Source organism: Rhincodon typus, chromosome 13, assembly GCF_021869965.1.
Source record: "Rhincodon typus isolate 14 chromosome 13, sRhiTyp1.1, whole genome shotgun sequence".
In the NCBI taxonomy this organism is placed as follows: Eukaryota; Metazoa; Chordata; class Chondrichthyes; order Orectolobiformes; family Rhincodontidae; genus Rhincodon; species Rhincodon typus.
This window is the reverse complement of record NC_063344.1, coordinates 9,278,349-9,298,645: the sequence shown is the minus strand read 5'-3', so window position 1 is coordinate 9,298,645 and position 20,297 is coordinate 9,278,349. Positions and strand designations below refer to the sequence as shown.

The window sequence follows — 20,297 nt, the reverse complement described above, 5'->3', positions numbered from 1 at the left end:
CAAGGAATCAGCTCACTACCCTCTTCTCAGGGGCAACTAGGGATGAGCAATAAATGCTGGTCCAGCCACTGATGCCCACATCTCCTGAATAAGTTTTAAAAAATCTTGTTTAGCTTTATCACTTCATGGGTGGGAAAAGGGTCCCACACTCAGGCTGTTGGGTTGCTTCAAGGTAACAACTGGCAGCCAAAAACCCACAGCAATGGAAGCAAATAGAAACATCACAAAGTAAAACAAAAATTAATTACCAGACATTGGAATGTGGGGTGTTGGAGAGAGGTAAAAGGAGCTGTCCTATGACAAAGTTTACAGATTGAAACAAACCATTTTCCTTGGTACTCAATGAAAGGGGAGTCTTTAAATATGAAATTGTTTAATTGTGCTTTGGGTAAGATGGGTTGCTCACTCTCAAACCTTCAGTACATCTCGCTGGTTCATTGGGAATCATTCATTCAATTGCAATTAAAACAGATTCACAGCCCTAAGATAGCACAGATAATAATCTATTTTCTTCAGACCGCTTTCATTATTGAACTTAATTACAGCTCTTGCAGAGTAAAAAGCTTTTCTCGAGACAAGCTGTGTCATGTACACAGCAGTACAAGAAAATGAAATGACAGATTCTGCCGACCAGTCCTACAGCAAACAAATTAATCCAACAAATCGAGGTGTTCCTCGTAAACAATCACTGTTAACGCTCAATTTTACTGGCCACAGTTAGAATGCCTCACCGTTCCTCAGATGTATTGATTCCTCAGAAAGAAGTGCTACTAGCACAATCTAGCAAGCAAAAACGACAACCGTGTTGTAAAGTGTAAATTTCTCCTTCAAGCGAACGTTGTTGAAAATGGCACTTTCTGGCTCCTCCAAACCAATTAAAAGATTTTGTTATTTCCTGCAATTATTTTGAACTATCTCTGCCAATGTTGATGTCCTTTGCTACCTTGACAAGCACCAATTAACAACAAACATTTCAAAGTCCCAAGGCAAAAACAAAATATTTTTGAATTTAATGTCGGTGGACAAGAAAAAGGATTGGAACAGAAATCCCATCGGAGAGTGAAGCAGAACTTCTTCAAGGTGGGCATACTTAAAAGAGATGTGACAGTGAGTTAAATACGAAATAAAAACTGAAGGAACTGCAGATGCTGTAAATCAGAAACAAAAACAGAAATTGCTGGAAAAGCTCAGCAGATCTGGCAGCATCTGTGGAGAGAAATCAGAGTTAACATTTCAGGTCAAGTCAAGTTCTGAGGAAGGGTCACTCGACTTGAAATATTAACTCTGATTTCTCTCCACAGATGCTGCCAGACCTGCTGAGCTTTTCCAACAATTTCTATTTTTGATTCTGATTTGCAGCATCCGCAGTTCTTTCGGTTTTTACCGAAAGATTTCTGTCTACTGACACTGAAATGCGGAATGGTTAAGCCTCCGTTGTTCCTAAGGCCTATCAAGGCCACAAAGCCTACTCTTGCTAGAGTCTGGAGCAGTGACACAACCTTGTGACCACAGCATCTTCCTCTGATGATGGAAGCAACGTTGCAACACTTCCTCCGCGCTTTCAAGTTTCACCTGGAATGTGCTGCCACGTGTTTCAAAGTAAGCTGTAGGCTTGAGAGGTTATTGGGGGCCAAGGCTGAGATCCAGCGGATGGTTTAACGGGCTCCAACTCAACTTGGTAAGGAGGAGAGCTCACACCTTCACCTTGACCTTGTTGACTGAGAGGGAAGCACAAATACAACCTCCAGCGTCACAACACTCTAAGACCAGTGAAACGGCAACAAACACTCAGCAAGGGAGAAAGGAAGGTGGGAGAGAGGAACAGCTGGCAAAGTTCATGGAGCCTACAGGAATATCCTTGTCATAAAATCTGCTCTTGGTACCAGAGTTCTTTACAAAATGTCAACCAAGGTACAAACGGAGGCCAGCAATTCTTCACTTGAACATTGAATTGACCTGGACGTTCTGTTGTGTTACAATAAGCCATGCTCAAACATGCTCTGTGCTAATGCCAAGTGACTCGGTCACTCGGCTTAAGAAAATCGTATAATTTCTGTGTCGATTGAGTACTGAAATTACTTCACACCCCGGTTGTTCAATATTCTGTGCATGTTGTAATTGTACTCCCCTGCCTGGTGGAATCAAACCACTAGATCCTCTGGTTGTTCATAATCGCTAGAGTACAGGCTGTACCAGCCCAAGCTGAATAGCTGGCACAATGTGCTGGCAGCACTGTGAGCATTAGGCTTTCAGCACAGGACGATGTGTGATGGTAAACAGAAGCAATGATTATGCGGTCTGCGTCCTGGTGAGCATTTCTGGCATTTTCTGTTTCTGACAGAATTGTTACGGCACATAAAGCCATTCAGCCCACCGTACTTGCGCCAGCTCTTCAAACGGCCATCATTACCCAGTGCCGATCTCCTGCCTTTCCCCCCCGTACCTTGCACACAATTTCTAATCAAACAACCATCTAATGCCTCATTGTACTGTCCCCACCACATTTCCAGGCAGTGCATTCCATACCCTGATCACTCATGTGAAAAAGCTTTTCTCACAACGCCCTTGCTTATTTTGCATGACACTTTAAAACTGTGCCCTCTCATTCCTGCTCTTTTTACGAGCAGGAACAGCTTCGCCCCACCTACTCTATCGAGACTGCTCACGATTTTGCAAACTTATCTCAAATCTCTTCTCAACCTTCTTCTCTCTAAGGAGAACAGTCCTCCACTTCTTCAATCCATCCTCATCACTAAAGTTTTTCATTCCTGGAATCATGCTTCTGCATTCTCTCCAGTGCATTCACATCTTTCATATCATGGGATGATGAGAGGCATAGATAGAGTGGATAGTCAGAGACTTTTTCCCAGTGCGGAAATGACTATTACGAGTGGGCATAATTTTTAAGGTGATTGGAGGAAGGTATAGGAGAGATGTCAGAGGTAGGTTCTTCACACAGAGAGCGGTGGTCGTGTGGAATGCGCCCCGGCAGTGGCAGTGGAGTCAGATACTTTAGAAACTTTTAAATGACTCTTGGATAGGCACATGGTGGATAGTAAAATGTAGAGTATACAGGGTAGATTGATCTTAGTAGGATAATACGTCGGCACAACCTCGCGGGCCAAAGGGCCTGTACTGTGCTGTACTGTTCTACGTTCTATGTGGTGCCCAGAATTCTACACAATACTCCAATTGAGGTCTGTTGAGTATCTTATACAAGTTCGACATCACCTCCTTGCTCCAGTAATCCAGACCACTATTAATAAAGCTGGGAACGCTGTATGCTTTATTAACTGCTCTCTCAACCTATCATGCCTTCTTCAGTGATCTGTGTGCGCACATACACCCAGGTCTCTCTGCTCCTGCACCCCCTTTAGAATGGTCCTCCCTATTCTGTACTGCCTTTCAATGTTCTTCTGACCAAAGTGCATCACTTCACACTTCTCTGCAGTGAACCTCATTTGCAATCTACCTGCCCACTCCACCAACTTGTCAATATACTTTTGGAGATTCACAGTTTACACTTCTTCCCAAATTTTTATTTCATTTGACGCCCTTTGAGAATCATTGAGAAAATGAAAATGATGAAATATTGTGCAATTACTGAGGATTTCTCTTCTTGTTCTTGTGACCTCATTGAACATGTAACTTAATGTTCCTTAATGTTTCTTCACAGTTTTGTTCCGGTATCTGTCCAGGCCTCAAGCCCTATATGTTTGTCTGGCAAGTTCACTGCCATGATCCAGGTCCATCTACCAGAAGGAATGTGAATTGGGAAACAGAGATGAAACTTACAGAGTTGGGGGGGAGGTTGTAAGTGTAAAATTTGCTGTCAAGCATTTTTAACTTGTTTCTAGCCTGAACAAGAATCCATCAGTCTTGCAAGGATATTGGCTCTTATTTGAAGGGGGTTAGAATATAAGAGTGGGGAAATCTTACTACAATTGTAAAAGGTGCTGGTGAGACCACATCTGGGGTATTGCAAGCAGTTATGGTCCCCTTATTTAAGGAAAGATATCATTTTGTAGGAGGCAGCTCAGAGAAGTTTCACTTGGATGATACCTGGTATGGACTGATTGTCTTACAGGCAAAGGCTAAACAGGTTGGGACTCTACACACTGGAGTTTCGAAGAATGAGAGGTGAATGAATGATTTTGTTGTTACATATATCTGGAAGATACAGTGAAAAGTGTGTTGTCTCCACAGTCAGGCACCATTTTGAGTTACAATAAGGATAAGAAAGAATTTCTTAAATAAGAGTTCATCTTCTGTTCAAATTGGGTCTCAAGCATAGCTCCAGGGCTTCTGCAAGGTCTCTGGTAGGTGTTCCAGTCCTCAAGAAGTCCTGCTCCAGAAATAGCAAGGACAACACCGATGCCCCAGGAGACCCCAGCTCTGTGCTGTTCACAGTCCATGCTCCTGGCACTACCGCCAACAGGAGTCCAGGCTCCAGGCCTACCGCTGCCAGGAGTCCTCGCTCGGAGCATCACCACCAGGAGTCCTGACCCACACCACCAACGCTGCAGCCACCAGCCCAGCCTCGAACTTGAAGAAAGAAAAGGAAAAGGAAAAGAAAAAGAAGACGAAAAGTACATAGAGAAAAGGATGCCTCCGGCCTAGAGCAGACAGGCTCCGACAAGACCGAACACTCCCTACCCTGCCACCGCTGCCATCTTTGATCTCCATGAAACATATCGGATTCTTAAAGGGCTTGGCAGGGTAAATGCTGACAGGTTGTTTCCCTTCATGGGAGAGTTTAGGTCCAGAGGGCATAGTCTCAGAGTAAAGGGATGCCAATTTAAGACAGAGATAAGAAGGAATTTCTTCTCTCAGAGGGTTGTGAGTCTTTGGAACTTCTTGCCACAGTAAGCTATGGGGGTACAGTCCCTGTGTATATTTAAGATCTAGATACACAGATTCTTGACCAGTCGGGGAATTAAGGATTCTGGGGAAAGGGGAGGGAAGTGGATGTGAGGAATGTCGGATCAGCCATGACCCAATTAAATGCCAGGGATTCTCAAGGAGCCAAACAGCCCACTCCTGTTCCTAATTCTTATGAAGTGGAGGTGCCGGTGTTGGACTGGGGTGGACAAGGTCAGAAGTCACACGATAGTCCAACAGGTTTATTTGAAATCATGAGCTTTCGGAGCGTAGCCCCTTTGTCAGGTGAAGTGAGAGAGTAGCACAAAGGAACACAGAATTTATAAGGTAGAGAGAGATCAAAGGCAGAGAGATCAAAAGATCATACAAATGGTAGGAGTGGAGTTTCAACAGGCCAAATAATAAGTCCCTGCAGGTGATCCAAAGTGTCAGACGGTGTGAGTAAACTGTCAACAACTGAATAACAAGCGATGCGATGACCTATAATCCGATTAAATGAGGCAGAGGGATAATGACAAAACATTAAAAATGAGGTGGTGCTGGACAAAAACCAAATGGTTGGAATAACAAGTTATTAAGGTGATGGTGTCAAAACTGGACACTAAGGAAGATTCTGCAGATACAGAACAGAGTGGTGGGGTCACATATAGGGCACCATAAATCCAAGATCTTGGTTGAGGCTGTTTTCATGTGTATGGAACTTGGTTATCAGTTTCTGCTCGGTGATTCTGTGTTGTTGTGTATCTCAAAGGTTGCCTTGGAGGATGCTTACCCAAACATCGAAGGCCAAATGTCCTTAACCGCTGAAGAGTTCCCCAACTGGGAGGGAACATCCCTGTCTGGCGATTGTCACGCGGTGTCCATTCACCTGGTGCTGTAGCGTCTCCATGGTTTTGCCAATATACCATACCTCGGGGCATCCTTGCCTGCAGCGTATGAAGTAGACATCATTGGCCAAGTCACATGAATATCTGTCGTGTATGTAGTCGGTGGTGTTGGATGGATTCTGTACTGGATGGATTCATGGACTCCCTGAGATGCACAGATGTGATGGCAGCGTCCAAGTTGATGATTTGGCAAAGGTTGCCATGACAGGGTTGTGTGGTGTTGTGGTCAATGTTGTCCTGAAGGCTGGGTAGTTTACTGCGAACGTCGGTCTGTTTAAGGTTTGGCAGTTGTTTGAAGACGAGAAGTGGAGGCATAAGGATGATCATGGCGAGATGCTCATTGTCATGTTGAAGGCTGCAAAGAACATGGTGTAGTCTCTCTGCTCCAGGGAAGTGCTGGATGATGAAGGGTGTCTAACAGTTGTACCCTGCATCTGTCTTCTGAGGAGGTCGTTGTGGTTTTTCTCTGTGGCACATCAGAACTGGCAATCGATGAGTTCAGCATTGTATCCTGTCAGGGTGTCCTTCAAAATCTTTAGGTGTCCGTTGTGTTCCCCCTCATCTGAGCAGATCCTGTGTATGCGCGGGTCTTGTCCGTAGGGGATGGCTTCTTTAACATGTTAAGGTAGAAGCTAGAGAAGTGCAGCATCGTGAGGTTATCCATGGGCTTGCGGTAAACTGAGGTATTGAGGCGTGCGTCCTTGATGGAGATGTGCGTGTCCAAGAATGGGACTGATTCAAAAGAGTAGGCCATGGTAAGCCCTGTGGTGGGATGAAACTTGTTGATATTGCTTTGTAGTCGTTTCAGTGATTCCTCCCCCCGAGTCCAAAGGAAGAAAATGTCATCAATGTATCTGGTGCATAGTGTTGATCGGAGGTTCTGCGCAGCAAAGAAGTCTTGTTTGAACTTGTGCGTCAAAACTTTGGCATATTGGGGAGCAAATCTGGTTCCTGTGGCTGTCCCATGTGTCTGGATAAAGAACTGATTGTTGAAGGTGAAGACATTGTGTTCGAGGATGAAGCAGATGAGTTGTAGGATGACGTCTGGAAGTCGGCAGTTGTTGCTATTGAGTACTGAGGCTGTTGCAGTGATGCCGTAGGGGATGCTGGTGTAGCGTACTGAAACATCCATCATGGCAAGGAGTGTTCCTGTTCAACTGGTCCGTGGGAGCTGAGTTTCTGTAAGAAATCTGTCGTGTCGTGACAGAAGCTGGGGGTTCCTTGTACAAAATCTTCCTTACTGTCCTGTTTTGATAGCCATCACCTTGATAAATTGTGATGATCTCTCTACCTTAATTGGTTTGTACAGTTTTGAATTACTTTTTATTTCGCATGCGACTCTTATACCGAGCATGTTATTCCAGCCATTTGGTTTGTCTCCAGCACCACCTTATTTTTAATTTTTTGTAATTATCTCTCTGCCACATTTAATCGGATTATAGGTCATCCCTTCACTTGCTATTCAGCTGTTGACACTTTACTCACACTGTCTGACACTTTGGATCACCTGCAGGGACTTATTATTCGGCCTGTTGAAACTCCATTCACATCATTTGTATGGTCTTTTGGTCTCTCTCTGCCCATAAATTCTGTGTTCCTTTGTGCTACTCTCTCACTTCACCTGACAAAGGGACTATGCTCCGAAAGCTTGTCATTTCAAATAAATCTGTTGGACTATTGTGTGACTTCTGACTGTTTCTTATGATGTATAGGCCTTAAGAGATGTGCGGTCTGTGCCTTTTAAAGCCTGTCTGGACTTGTGCCAGTTTCTTCAAAACATTTACATGAGGTGCTCAAGCATGAGGCTTAATGTCAGATTTTTCAGGTGCGTCTGAATATGGGTGCCTTTGCAGCCTTGAATTGAAAATCAGGCAATTGAAGCCCCACCACTGCAGGCTCTGTGCATCTCAGGGATTCCATGAATCTATCCAACACAGAAGAGACTCAGGACAACTAACAACTCCACAACACCTGGGAAGCAGGGAATTTCTAAGAAAGGTGCAGGGTAAATGAGAGACACTGACAGACAGAGAGATTGATAGAGAGAGGGATCAGAGAGCAACAGTGAAAGAGAGGATGACTGATGAATACAGTAAAAGAGAGATAGACAGTCCAAGAGCAAAGATGGAGCTACTGAGATATAGTTGTTACATCCACTGTATTCACAATTCATGAAATAGATGTTTATGTTTCTTAAACTTTTAGCACTTCACTATTTACTATGTCTTTATATATTTGGCCACGTTAAGTTGCTATTGCACATTTCCTTATATAGAAAAAGGAGTTTGTTATAATCGGAAGGAGGTCTGGTCAATTTTCTTTATATAGTTATGGCTGGGTCATGATAAGCTTTGGGCACTCGCTGCCTTATTCACAACTTTATTTATAGTTAGTCCTACATAGAGTTTATTCAGGTGCCTGTAGCATTTTCGTCGTGAAACCAATTGTACCTGTGGGACGATATCGAAAAACTGTATTAATAGACTCGGGAGCAGTGCCACCACCATGCAGGTCGCCAAGGGGTCGAGTTCATGTTTGTGCCAAGCTTGTTTTTCAAACACAAGGGATGCCTCAAATAATTAACACTTCACGGGACCAAATTTTTAATTGATTGAAAGTTCTTATTATCTTCCCAATTCAAATCAGGACCATTAAACTAGACAAGTGTCCACCTGAGAGGGGAGCCAATTGGAATTTTACTGCCAACCCCACATCATTCTCTGGCTGTGATGAAAACAGAATATTTGTGGGTCTGTTTCGACAGGTATCAAAAATTCTGCTCCCTGGAATTCCGTGCTGTTTGCACTTTTCCAGCAAAGAGCCTGCAAAATGCTTGTCTCTACACCATCAAGACTGATCACACAGGAAGTATGTCTCAAGCTGCTTTGGGAATCATTTAGGGTTAAAATATTACCAAAGTTTTGTTTTGTGCCTGGAGTTATCCTGCAATATTAACCAAGTCCCACAATCCTACCTGTTACTACCAAGAAGATCAAAGGCAGTAAGATACTAGGGAAACCATCGCCTCCAATTTCCTCTTTGTGACTTGAAAAATATATAATCATTTCGTCAGGGTTACTGGATTCAAATCCTGCAATTTCCCCTACAGTAGCATACTGGCTCCTGCTTTATCGAATGAACTGCAGTGGTAAAACCTTTCAGCGTCCCCCTTAGAGCAATAACATCCCCCACAACCAGTTCTCCTCTCCGTCACACAGTCTCTCGCAACCTTCTCATTGGACGTCAATGCAGTGTGGAGCTGGAGGAACACAGCAGGTCAGGCAGCATCAGCGGAGCAGGAGAGTTGACGTTTCGGGCCTAGACCCTTCATCAGGACTGGGGAGGGTTTAGGGAGCTGGGAAATAAATAGAGGGAAGAGGGGTGGGGCTGAGAGAAGGTAGGTCGGATGGTGATAGATGGATCAAGGTAGGGAGTAATGGGGATTAGTCAGTGAGAAGAGTGATGCAGATAGGTGGGGAAGGAGATGGACGGGTCAAGGAGGTGGGCATGACAGGGAGAGTTGGATGTGGGATGAGGCTGGGGGTGGGGAGATTTTAAAACTGGTGAATTCTATGTTCAGGCCATCAGCTGTAGGCTCCTGAGGTGGAATATGAGGTGTTGTTCCTCCAGCTTGCGTGTGGCGTCATTGTGACACTGGAGGAGGCCCAGGATGGACATGTCACCCAGGGAGTGGGAGGGGGAATCAAAATGGTTAGCGACCAGAAGTTGTTGTTGATTATAGCGTACAGAGGGCAGATGTTCCGTAAATCTGTCACCGAGTCTCCATTTGGTCTCACCGAAGTAGAGGAGGCCACATTGGGAGCAATGGATACAGTAGGCCAGGTCGGAGGATGTACAGGCGAACCCCTGTCGGATATGGAAAGTTTGTCTTGGGCCTTGGATGGAGGTGGAGGGGCAGGTATAGCACTTCCTGCGGTTGCAGGGAAAGGTGCTGGAGGTGGTGGGGTTAGTGGGGAGTGTGGAGCAGACGAGGGAGTTGCGGAGAGAGCGGTCCCTATGAAGGGCAAATAGAGGTGGGGAGGGAAATATACCTTTAATTGTGGGGTTGGATTTTAGGTGGCGGAGAATGGTATGCTGTATGCGGAGGTTGGTGGGATGATAAGTCAGGACAAGGGGATTCTGTCTTTGTTTTTGTTGGGGGGAGGGGGTTTGAGGGCAGAGGTGCAGGAAACGCAAGAAATGCGGTTGAGGGCATTTTCGATCAACAGAGGGGGAAGTTACGGTTCTTGAAGTAGGAGAACATCTGGGATGCCTGGGAGTGGTACACTCTATCTTGGGAGCAGATGAGGCAGAGGCGGAGGAATTGGGAGTGGGGGATGGCATTCTTGCAGGAGGATGGGTGAGAGGAGGTGTAGTCAAGGTAGCTGTGGGAGTCGGTGGGTTTGAAATAGATGTCAGTGCTTAGACGGTTACCGCATATGGACACAGAGAGGTCCAGGAAGGGGAGGGGGGTATTGGAGATGGTCCAGGTGAATTTGAGGTTGGGGTGAAAGCTGTTAGTAAAGTTGATGAAGTGTTCAAGCTCCTCGTGGGAGCATGAGGCAGCGCCTATACGGTCATCGATGTAGCGGAGGAAGAGGTGGGGGATAGTGCTGGTGTAACAGCGGAAAAGGGACTGTTCCACATATCCTATGAAGAGGCAGGCATAGCTCAGACCCATACATGTGCCCATAGACACCCCTTTAGTTTGTAGAAAGTGGGAGGAGTTAAAGGAGAAGTTGTTAAGGGGAAGTACAAGTTCAGTAAAGCGGATGAGGGTGTCAGTGGAGGGGAACTAGTTGGGCCTGCGGGAGAGGAAGAAGCGGAGGACTTTTGGGCCATCCATGTGGTGGTACACATGTGTGGGGATTGGATGTCCATAGTGAAGATGAGGTGTTGGGGGGCCGGGGAATTGGAAGTCCTGGACGAGGTGGAGGGCATGGGTGGTGTCCCGGACATAGATGGGGAGTTCCTGCAGCAGTGGGGAAAAGATAGAGTCAAGGTAAGTAAAGGTGAGTTCAGTGGGGCAGGAGCAGGCAGAGACAATGGGTCAGCCGAGACAGTCAGGTTTATGGATTTTGGGAAGGAGATAGAAACTGGTGGTGCAAGGTTAGGGGATCGATGAGGTTGGAGGCTGTGGGTGGGAGGTCTCCTGAGGTGATAAGGTTATGCATGGTCCGAGAGACGATGGTCTGGTGATCAGGAATGGGATCGTAATTGAGGGGGCAGTAGGAGGAGGAGTCAGAGAGTTGGCACCTGGCCTCTGCGATATAAAGGTGAGTGCACTATACTACTACTGCGTTCCCCCTCCCCTTATCTGCGGGTTTGCTGGGGAGGTTGGGGTTGGAGTGGAGGGCTGCGTGTTCCATGGGGGAGAGGTTGGGTCTACACCCGAAACATTGAATCTCCTGCTCCTCTGATGCTGCCTGACTCGCTGTGTTCCTCCAGCTCCACACTGTATCGACTCTGACTCCAGCATCAGCAGTTCCTGCTATCGCCGAGTGACTTCTCATTGGACATACCAGCTCTCAGTCCAGTTTAATTTCAGCTTTGTGTTGTCAGCTTTGCTGCTGGGTAAACAGCCAAGCTGTCAATCTGAATAAAATTTAAATTTAAACACATGCTTCTGGGATTCCCAATCTCAAAGAGCTCCCCAGCTCCTTCTCGCGTCCCTGAACTCAAACCCATGGCAACTCCTTTCTCTTCAGCCTTAATTCCATCACCCTCGAGCACTGGGTAGAACAGAAATGTGGTTTTCTAAATGACACATACACACATTCGATGTTCAAGCTGGTTTGAGACACCAATTTTGAACACCATGTTAACATCTCCTAAAGTCAATCTGGGATTAAGACCTCTTGCACAATGCTACGATACGTCCTGATTGCACAGCATTCCTACAGGGCAACTAAAGATGGGCAACAATTATTGGCTTTGGTGGCAAAACTTAATACTGCAAGTATATGGGTTCTTCTGGTGCAGTGGTATGTCTCTACCTCTGAGCCAGGAGACCTGGGTTTGAGTCCAACTTGCTCCAAAAGGTGTGTAATGACATCTCTGAACAGGCTGATTCAAAACATCTGAGAGAAACTTTTAGAAGTGGGTCTTTCGGTGCAGTGGTAGTGTCCCTATCTCTTAGCCAGTTGACCCGACTTCTCATCCCAGAAGTGCGTAGTAATGTCTCTGGTCAAGCTGGTTGGAAAATTATCAGTTATAGAATCGTTATAGTGCAAAAGAAGATCCTTTGGCCCTTCGTCCCTCTACTGGTTGTCTTTCCTAGTGCCAATCTCATATCTCTGCATGATATTTCTATCAAAATAATCATCCAATGCCCTCCTGTATGCCTTGATTGAACCTACTGCCATCACATTTCCAGGTAGTGCATTCCAGACCCTAATTAGATGTGAGTTCTCTCACATCACCCTTGCTTCTTTTGCAACCGTTTTAAATCTGTGCCATTTCATTTTATTTTTAATGAGTGGGACCAGCTTCTCCCCATCTCTAAACAAACACTGAAACAACTGCTGATGCTGGAAATCCAAAACAAAAACAGAAATCCTTCTCTACATTGGGGAATTGAAGCGTAGGCTGGATGGCCACTTTGCAGAACACCTACGTTCTGTCTGTTAAAAAAGACCCTGAGCTTCCAGTTGGTTGCTACTTCAACACACCACCGTGTTTCCCTGGCCAACATCTCTGTTTCAGGTTTGCTGCACTGCCCCAGCGAAGCTCAGCACAAGCTGGAAGAACAGCACCTTATTTTGCACTTAAGGACTCTATGGCCTTTTGGACTCAATATTGAGTTCAGCAAACTTAGGGCTTGAGCTCTCTCATGTCCTTACCCCTAACCCCATACACTTGTTATCATACAGCCTGCTGTTACACACAACCCATTGTTAGCTGCTAACAATCCCCATTAATAGCTATCCACCCTCCAAGCCTGACTGTTATCCACTCCTTTGACTGTCCAATTGCTCTTCTCTCTGTTTGGGCTCTAACTCTATCTATCATTTACTCCTTAGCCCCGCCCCACCCTTTCTTCTGCACAAAAACGGACTGTTTCCTAGCAACCATCAGTTCGGAGGAAGGGTCACTCGACCCGAAACGTTAACTCTGATTTCTGTCCCCAAATGCTGTTGAGCTTTTCCAGCAATTTCTGCTTTTTGTTTCTCCCCACCTTTGTCCAACCCACTACGACTTTGAAAACCTCTATCACATCTCTTCTCAGATCTCCCAAGAAGATCAGTCCCAACTTCATCAACCTATCTTCATAAGCAAAGCTTTTCCATTCCTGGAACCATTCTTGTAACTCACTTCAGCACTCTCTCCAGTGCATTCATGTCCTCTCTGTAATGTGGTGTCCACAACTGTAAGAGCACAGGAATTGGTTTTTTGTTTGCTAAGGTATCGCATATTTGCTTGAGACTGTGTCATTTTGCTCACTTAAATTCAAACTGAACCAGCTCATTCCAAATTACGGTATATAAAGACATAGTCTGAACTGAAAACTACATACAGATTGATGGACAGTGAGATGTGTGAGGGCAAGGAACTTTTCTGCCATTTCGAACCAGGAGCCAGAAATCTTTCTGACATTGAAACATACCATCAAAGCTGCCCTTCTCTGTGGAATACTGTAAAAGTTCATTGTAGGTTTCAATGGAAGGACGATAAACAAATACTCCTGTATTGAAACAATCTGGCCAACCAGGGTCCGGCGCTGCAGATAATTCTTCCCTTTGAAAGAGTTCGTCGATGTTGCATAATACCTGTTAAAGACAGCAGAAGCATTTGTTACAGGAAACCTTCGCAAAGCCATTCTGAAAAGGAAAATACTTGGACAGAAGCAATTGTAGGGCTGTAGGATCACGGCAAGAGGAGAGGGAGTAATTGGGTAGCAGTTTCAAAAGGCGGATGGGTCAAATATCCTCCTTTTGTGCTGCAGCTTTCGATTTATGTGGCCCTCATCTAAAGCTGCATCATAAGCTGGTAGGCCCGAAACGTTTTCTCCTCTATCCATCTTCTATCCGCCTCCCCCTCTCTCCCTATTTATTTCAGAAACCCCTTCCCCTCCCCCATTTCTGATGAAGGGTCTAGGCCCGAAACGTTAGCCTTCCTGCTCCTATGATGCTGCTTGGCCTGCTGTGTTCATCCAGCTCTACACCTTGTTGTCTCATAAGCTGGTAGCTTCTGTCTTTTTATCATAGTTGTGCTACTGCAGATAGACTGAATTGAGCTGGCTCACAAAGGTGAATGAGTTAATAGAGATCGACAGCACAAAAGAACGCAAATTGTGCAACTCCCATACTGACCGATGTTTCAGACAACACCTTTTTAAGGCTGAAATGAATAACACATGCAGTATTCAGCAAGTTACACCATTTTAAACTGAAATCATTCCCTCATACCATCTCATTGCTGTTTGTGGAACCTATATTAAGCTTTACAGTTTTGAACTTCTTCATTGACTGTAGAGTGCATTGGAGGTCAGGAGTCTGTGAAAGACGTCACATAAAAGCCAGTTCTTTTTTTCTATAACCAGTCACTAAGTCAGCAGTCAGTCACTTTGAAGGAAATCTCTGAAAAGTAACTGAAGACAAACTGGCCATGCCTTCAGATGAATAAGCAATTTTAGGCTTACTGTTGACACATGAATGGATACAAGGAATTCTAATATGCTGCCCAAATGAGCTGCAGGAAGGCACTGAAAGCAGCGAAAACTAGTTCAGTTGGAGGTGACTATATTGGCATCCTGACAAAAAGCAAATCTTCCCACCCCAATTATAGCATCAGTAAGTGGAGCTCAACATCGACTATGGTCATACCTCTGGCACCATATCAACCACATGTGACTACTGACATTAACTCTTTGAGTAGACATAGCCTTCCATCCACTCCAGTCAAATAAATCAGAGAACTTGAAGAACGCTAGAGAAATTATTGCTCTTGGTTTGTTTAATGCAATGCATTTCTTAACCATAGCAAGCTAATAAAATATGAGAAAATTAGGCTCTTGTGGTGCTGTGGTAACGCCCCACCTCTGGACTCAGAAGCCCAGGTTCAAGACCTGCCTGCTCCAGATGTACAATGCAACTTGTCTGAACAGATTGATGTCAGATCACTCAGGGAGAACATGCGATCAGGACCTATTGTCTAGGAGTTTTTAATTCCAAAAACAACTTTTAGAGATGTCATCAACTTATTCATTACTGGTTTCTCAAACCAGTTTCAGCCTGGAACCTGTCAGACCATTTAGAAAACCACACTCCATTCAGCACCTGAGGGTGATGGGAGTGGCTCTAGCTTTGAGTTCAAGGACCCAGGACAGAGGTAAGGAGCTCTTTGAGATTGGGAATCCTGGAAGTATGTGTTTAAATTTAAATTTTATTCTGATTGACAGCTTGGCTGTTTACCCAGCAGCAAAGCTGACAACACAAAGTTGAAATTAAACTGCATTGAGAGCTGGTACGTCCAGTGGGAAGGTGGGAATCATCCAGTCATCGACCATGGAAACAGATCCTTTGGTCCAACTCATCCATGCCGACCAAGCTTCCCAAACAAAACCAGTCCTTTTTGCCTGCATTTTGCCCATACCCCTCTAAACTTTTTCTATTCATATACCTATCCAAATGTTGTAACTGTACCTGCACATATTGCTCCCTCTGGCAGTTCATTCCATATACAAACCACGGTCTGTATGAAAACATTGCTCCTGAGGTCCCCTTTAAGTCTTTCTCCTCTCCACTTAAAAACATGCCCCCTAGTTTTGCAACCTCCTACCTTAACATCCTACCTTGGGGAAAAGACATTTGCTATTCACCTTATTTATTCCCCTCTTGATTTTATAAACCTCTATAAGGCCACCCCTCAAACTCCAGCCTCTCCTTATAACTCAAACCCTATATTGCCAGTAACATCCTTGTAATTCTTTTCTGCGCCCTTTTCAAATTAATCGTATCCTTCCCATAGCAGTGAGACCAGACATTTGTAAACCATTAATTCATATCTGAAGAGGGGTCACTGGATCCAAAACGTTAGAGACTGTGTGAAGGAGAGGAGAACTGGTTGTGGGGAATTACAGCAGAGGGGTAGCACTGAGGAGAGGTAGAGGAATAAACCTTGACTCCTCCTAGTCCACAATCAGGGCTATAAAGGCATTTATCATGTGGATTGACATTCCTACTTGGCACCTTTCATCCTTAGGGCTTTCATCCTTGGGGTTGACTGTGAGTTGAAAGAAACAAACTCAAGCCATCTGCTAATAGAGCTGAGATCCACTCTCACTGTGGTTCCACAACACAGCTACAAACTAGTCATGAGCATGAAGAGGCAATTCAAGAAGCCTTAACTTCTGAAATCAGATTCGAATAGCATTTCATCTAAAATACGTTAGACAATTATTTGAATTTGATGGTGTAGAACCTGAATTTCATTGAAAAAACAATTTTGTTGAATTTTTCATGTTGCACTCATCAGGATAATTTGCAAGAGTACCAATGTAAAATGAAAACTACATTGATGCTGTATGAGAGGAGAGTGCTGATTGGTTACCAAGTGGACTCTAATTGGTGGAGGTGCCATGGAGGATACACCAACTAATAATGATGGACATGAAATAACTCCACACAGGCTGGTATCCCATCACCAAGTCACACTTTATTCACACTTAATTCACACTTGTATAGTACTTGACACTGGTCCGGGTTCCTCAGAGCTAGCTCTCAGAGTGAACAGAATCTCTGGCACAGAGATAGCAAGAACCGTAGATGCTAGAGTCAGAGATAATGCAGTGTGGAGCTGGAGAAACACAAAAGGCCAGGCAGCATCAGAGGAGCAGGAGAATTGATGCTTTGAGTCGGGACCCTTCTTCAGAAATGTCAACTTTCCTGCTCCTCTGATGCTGCCTGGCCTGCTGTGTTCATCCAGCTCCTCACTGTGTTATCTCAGAATCTCTGACACTCCTGTTTATATCTGTCAGCTAGGGCTCCTTGATTAGACCAGATTAACAGCCCCAAATCAGGGAGCTCATATTCTTATGAGGTCCAGCTGGCTAACCTTGTTACAGTCACGACAGAACAGTTCCTACAACTGGTGCATTCTCTATAGCAACACCTCTACCAGAGTCTACTCACTAACCAATCAGCACTCTCCTCTCATACAATATAAATGTTACTTTCCTTGTACGTCAGAATTCTTGCAAATTGTCCTGCTAAGTGCGAGATAAATAGCTTCAATAAAGTTTGAGATCCTGTAAGTTAGTTTCCAGCAATATAAGGCATACTAACACAAAAATGCATGTTCTCTAAGCGTGTTAATCATTTGTGAGCAAATTTTGTCTTAACAGTCATTGTGCTGAGTTAACTCTCACTCCCAGTTCACTTTGAAAGGCTAATTCTATGTCCTTGCTTGTGCCCCAATTTGTAGAACCTTGCATTTATTGGCATTGAGTTAATTTGGTATTTCTCAGGGTTGCTGCTTAATGGATCTAAATGCGGCTACAAACCCTTAGCTATATCCCCTGCCCCTCCTATACTCCCGAGTTAAGTATCATCTGTAAATGTTAGAAGCTGAAATTGGTTTCTGTGTGGTTCGTCTATTAGCAAACTCTGACCCCACCAACCCCATTATCTTACACAGTGTTTTAATGAACAGCTGGGAAAGATTAGGTTTTTTTTTAAATTGGACCTATTTTTCTAATCAACATATTCAGGGATATTATTACACACCTCTGGAGCAGGTGGGCCTTGAACCTGGGCCTCCCAGTCCATTGGTAGGGACACTACCCCAAGAAGGCCCCAAAGATGAAGTTATGAAAAGGGAAAATAAATCAGGTAGTGCACCCCCATGCTCATCCACTTAAATTTTTAATAAATCCAAATCAGATGATCGATAAGACTTGAGCAAAAGGCATGTATGGGACTGAATTAACAGTCAATAATCAGGGCCCGACTTAAATTATCTGTGGGGAGCTCTGTGCCATTATTTGCTAGCAGCAGATTCAAGGAGGAGGGGTAAAAGGTTTACATAGTAAACACTGATGGTCAGCTCCTTTACCATTCCTTGGACCTCTGCCTGGTTATGACCCCTATTCTCTTCCTTTTGAACACAGCCTGGTGCTTCAGCATTCCCTGTCTGGAACCTCCTCAGCTCCACCACCACCAGACCCCAGCTTCTGCTTCGTCCCCGTCCCAACGGCCCCAAAGCCTTTGCTCGCTGGCTGCTGGGAAACCCCTTCACGTGTGCCCAGTTGCAGAGCAGTGCTGTGGTGTACCTATCAGTCAATCCACCCTGTGGATAGGCGGTACACAGCCCAGAATTATTCAAATGCAGCCTGTTCAGAGTAAAATAGAAACTGGAAGCAGGAGTAAGCCATTTGGCCCTTTGAGCGTGCTCTGCCATTCAATATGTTCATGGCTGATCATCCAACTCAGTCCCCTGTTGCCACTTTCTTCCCATATAGTTTAGCCTCAACAACTATGTCTAACTCCTCCTTGAAAACATTAAAACATTTTGGCCTGAACAGCTTTCTGTGACAGAGAATTCCACAGGCTCACCACCCTCTGAGTGAAGAAATGTCTCCTCATTTCAGTCCTAAATGGCCCACCGCGTATCCTTAGACTATGACCCCTAGTTCTGGACTCCCCAGTCATCAGAAACATCTTGTCTGCATCCACAGTGTCTAGTCCTGTTGGAGTTTTATCCAAATCCCTGGCCAGGCTGGGTTCTCAGTCCACCATTAGGCTCTCCACACTCTCTCCTAACATCCTCTGTTAGCATTTGGCTTGGGGACTTCCATTTTCTTAATTTAATTGAATTCTAAATTCGCCTTCAGAGTTTTGTTTAACAAAATGGGACCATCAGAATGACATTGCCTGTATGTTGTTATTCATTGTGCGTAGTGTGTTCATTTTAATGAACGGTATCTTGACCTTTCTCCTGCACTACAGAACAAGGCTTGTATCTTAAAATGGAATGATTGGAGTGCGGTAGCTTCCAGCTTATGTCACATCTGCGTAATGTGCAACTTAAACGTTACATATCCTTCAGCCCTGAGAATAAATGATCTTGTAGAGCCTTTGACAATTTATTTGTAAGAGAATAAGGTCAAACTGGACCTTAGCTATATGAATCCACAATATGATGATATTTCTTTTCTGGATTAAATTTCAAAGATCATAGAATCACTACAGTGCGGAAGCAGGCCACTTGGCCCATCAAGTCCACAGTAACCCTCCGAAGAGCATCCCACCCAGACCCAACACCCAGCCCTGCATTTCCAATGGCCGACTTACCCAACCTACACACTATGATCAATTTAGCACAGCCAATCCACCTAACCTGCACATCTTTGGTTCATGGGAGGGAACCAGAACACCCAGAGGGAACCCACGCAGACACAGGGAGAACATGCAAACTCCACATAGACATTCACCTGAGGGTGGAATTGAACCCAGGTCCCCAGGGCTGCAAGGCAGCAGTGCCAACTACCATGCCACCCTGTGACTTTGTCAAGGTCAGGAATCACATGACACCAGGTTATAGTCCAACAGGTTTTTTGAAAACACAGGCTTTTGGAGCCTCGTTGCTTCTTCAGGTGTTAGTGAAAGTCTAAGTTAACAAGAGAAAGTAGACCAACCCAGGGATTTAATATGGATTACTGCACTTTAGTCATCTCTTGAAACATAAGCAGCAAGGAGCGGTGTCTGTATACTGTGCAGACTATATTTGATTGCTTAAGCTGCTCTTGGTCAACATTGAGGGTATTTTGCAAGCCTTGGGTCATCTCTCCCAATATGTGAAGTCTGTCACTTACCAATGTGTCTGCATCCATGAATACACACTTGGAATAATGTGTGAGAGCCCAGCAGTGGAGCTTAGTAAACGTCACACCGAGTTCTGGCCTCTTGATCATCGCCAAATGTGCAGAATCCTTGCTGTCCAGTACGTCCACTAAGATAACTTCATCAAAGATTTGTTCCAACACAGACCTAGGGAAATACGGGCAGGTTTTAAAACAGTAAAACACACATTTCACATTTGAGAAGTTCACGGAATTTTCAGAGGCAATTTGTATTCAGCTTTAACGAGGTGTCAAATTGAACACAACACTTTCACCTCATCCCACCTGAGTGCCTTTGTTCCAAGAACAGAACTACCAACCAACCTAATGAAGTGCTAGAACATTGAAGAAACATTTGTGCTTTAAGTTTCAAGTAAAGCAGAGAAAAAAAAAGGCCACGATTGCACCAAAATGGCGTCTAAAGAAGATTACTGAATTAATATATGAAACAGAAAGCATTGGAGAAACTCAGCACGTCTGCAAACAGTTCTGCACAAGAGTTATATCGGACTTAAAATGTTGTATCTTGTTTCTCTCTCTATAGGTGCTGCCAGACCTACTGCGTATCTCCGAATAAAAACCGAAAGAACTGTGGACGCTGTAAATCAGGAACAAAACAGAAATTGCTGGAAAAGCTCAGCAGGTCTGGCAGGATCTGTGAAGTGAAATCAGAGTTAACGTTTTGGGTC

General features: G+C 44.6%; 1 protein-coding gene across 1 annotated transcript in view; it reads right to left on the bottom strand.

Annotated features, from left to right (window-relative positions):
- The window catches only part of LOC109924198 (glycogenin-1-like), a 52,148-nt gene extending 32,265 nt beyond the window's left edge, over positions 1–19,883 (bottom strand). Inside the window, exons 1-2 of the mRNA XM_048604236.1 lie at positions 19,582–19,883; positions 13,375–13,537 (exon numbers count right to left, since the gene is read on the bottom strand). Of these exons, the coding sequence (XP_048460193.1) occupies positions 13,375–13,537; positions 19,582–19,680 (262 nt within the window). The 5' untranslated portion in view covers positions 19,681–19,883. The remainder of the gene's footprint in view (positions 1–13,374; positions 13,538–19,581) is intronic.
- Positions 19,884–20,297: the final 414 nt, after the last annotated feature.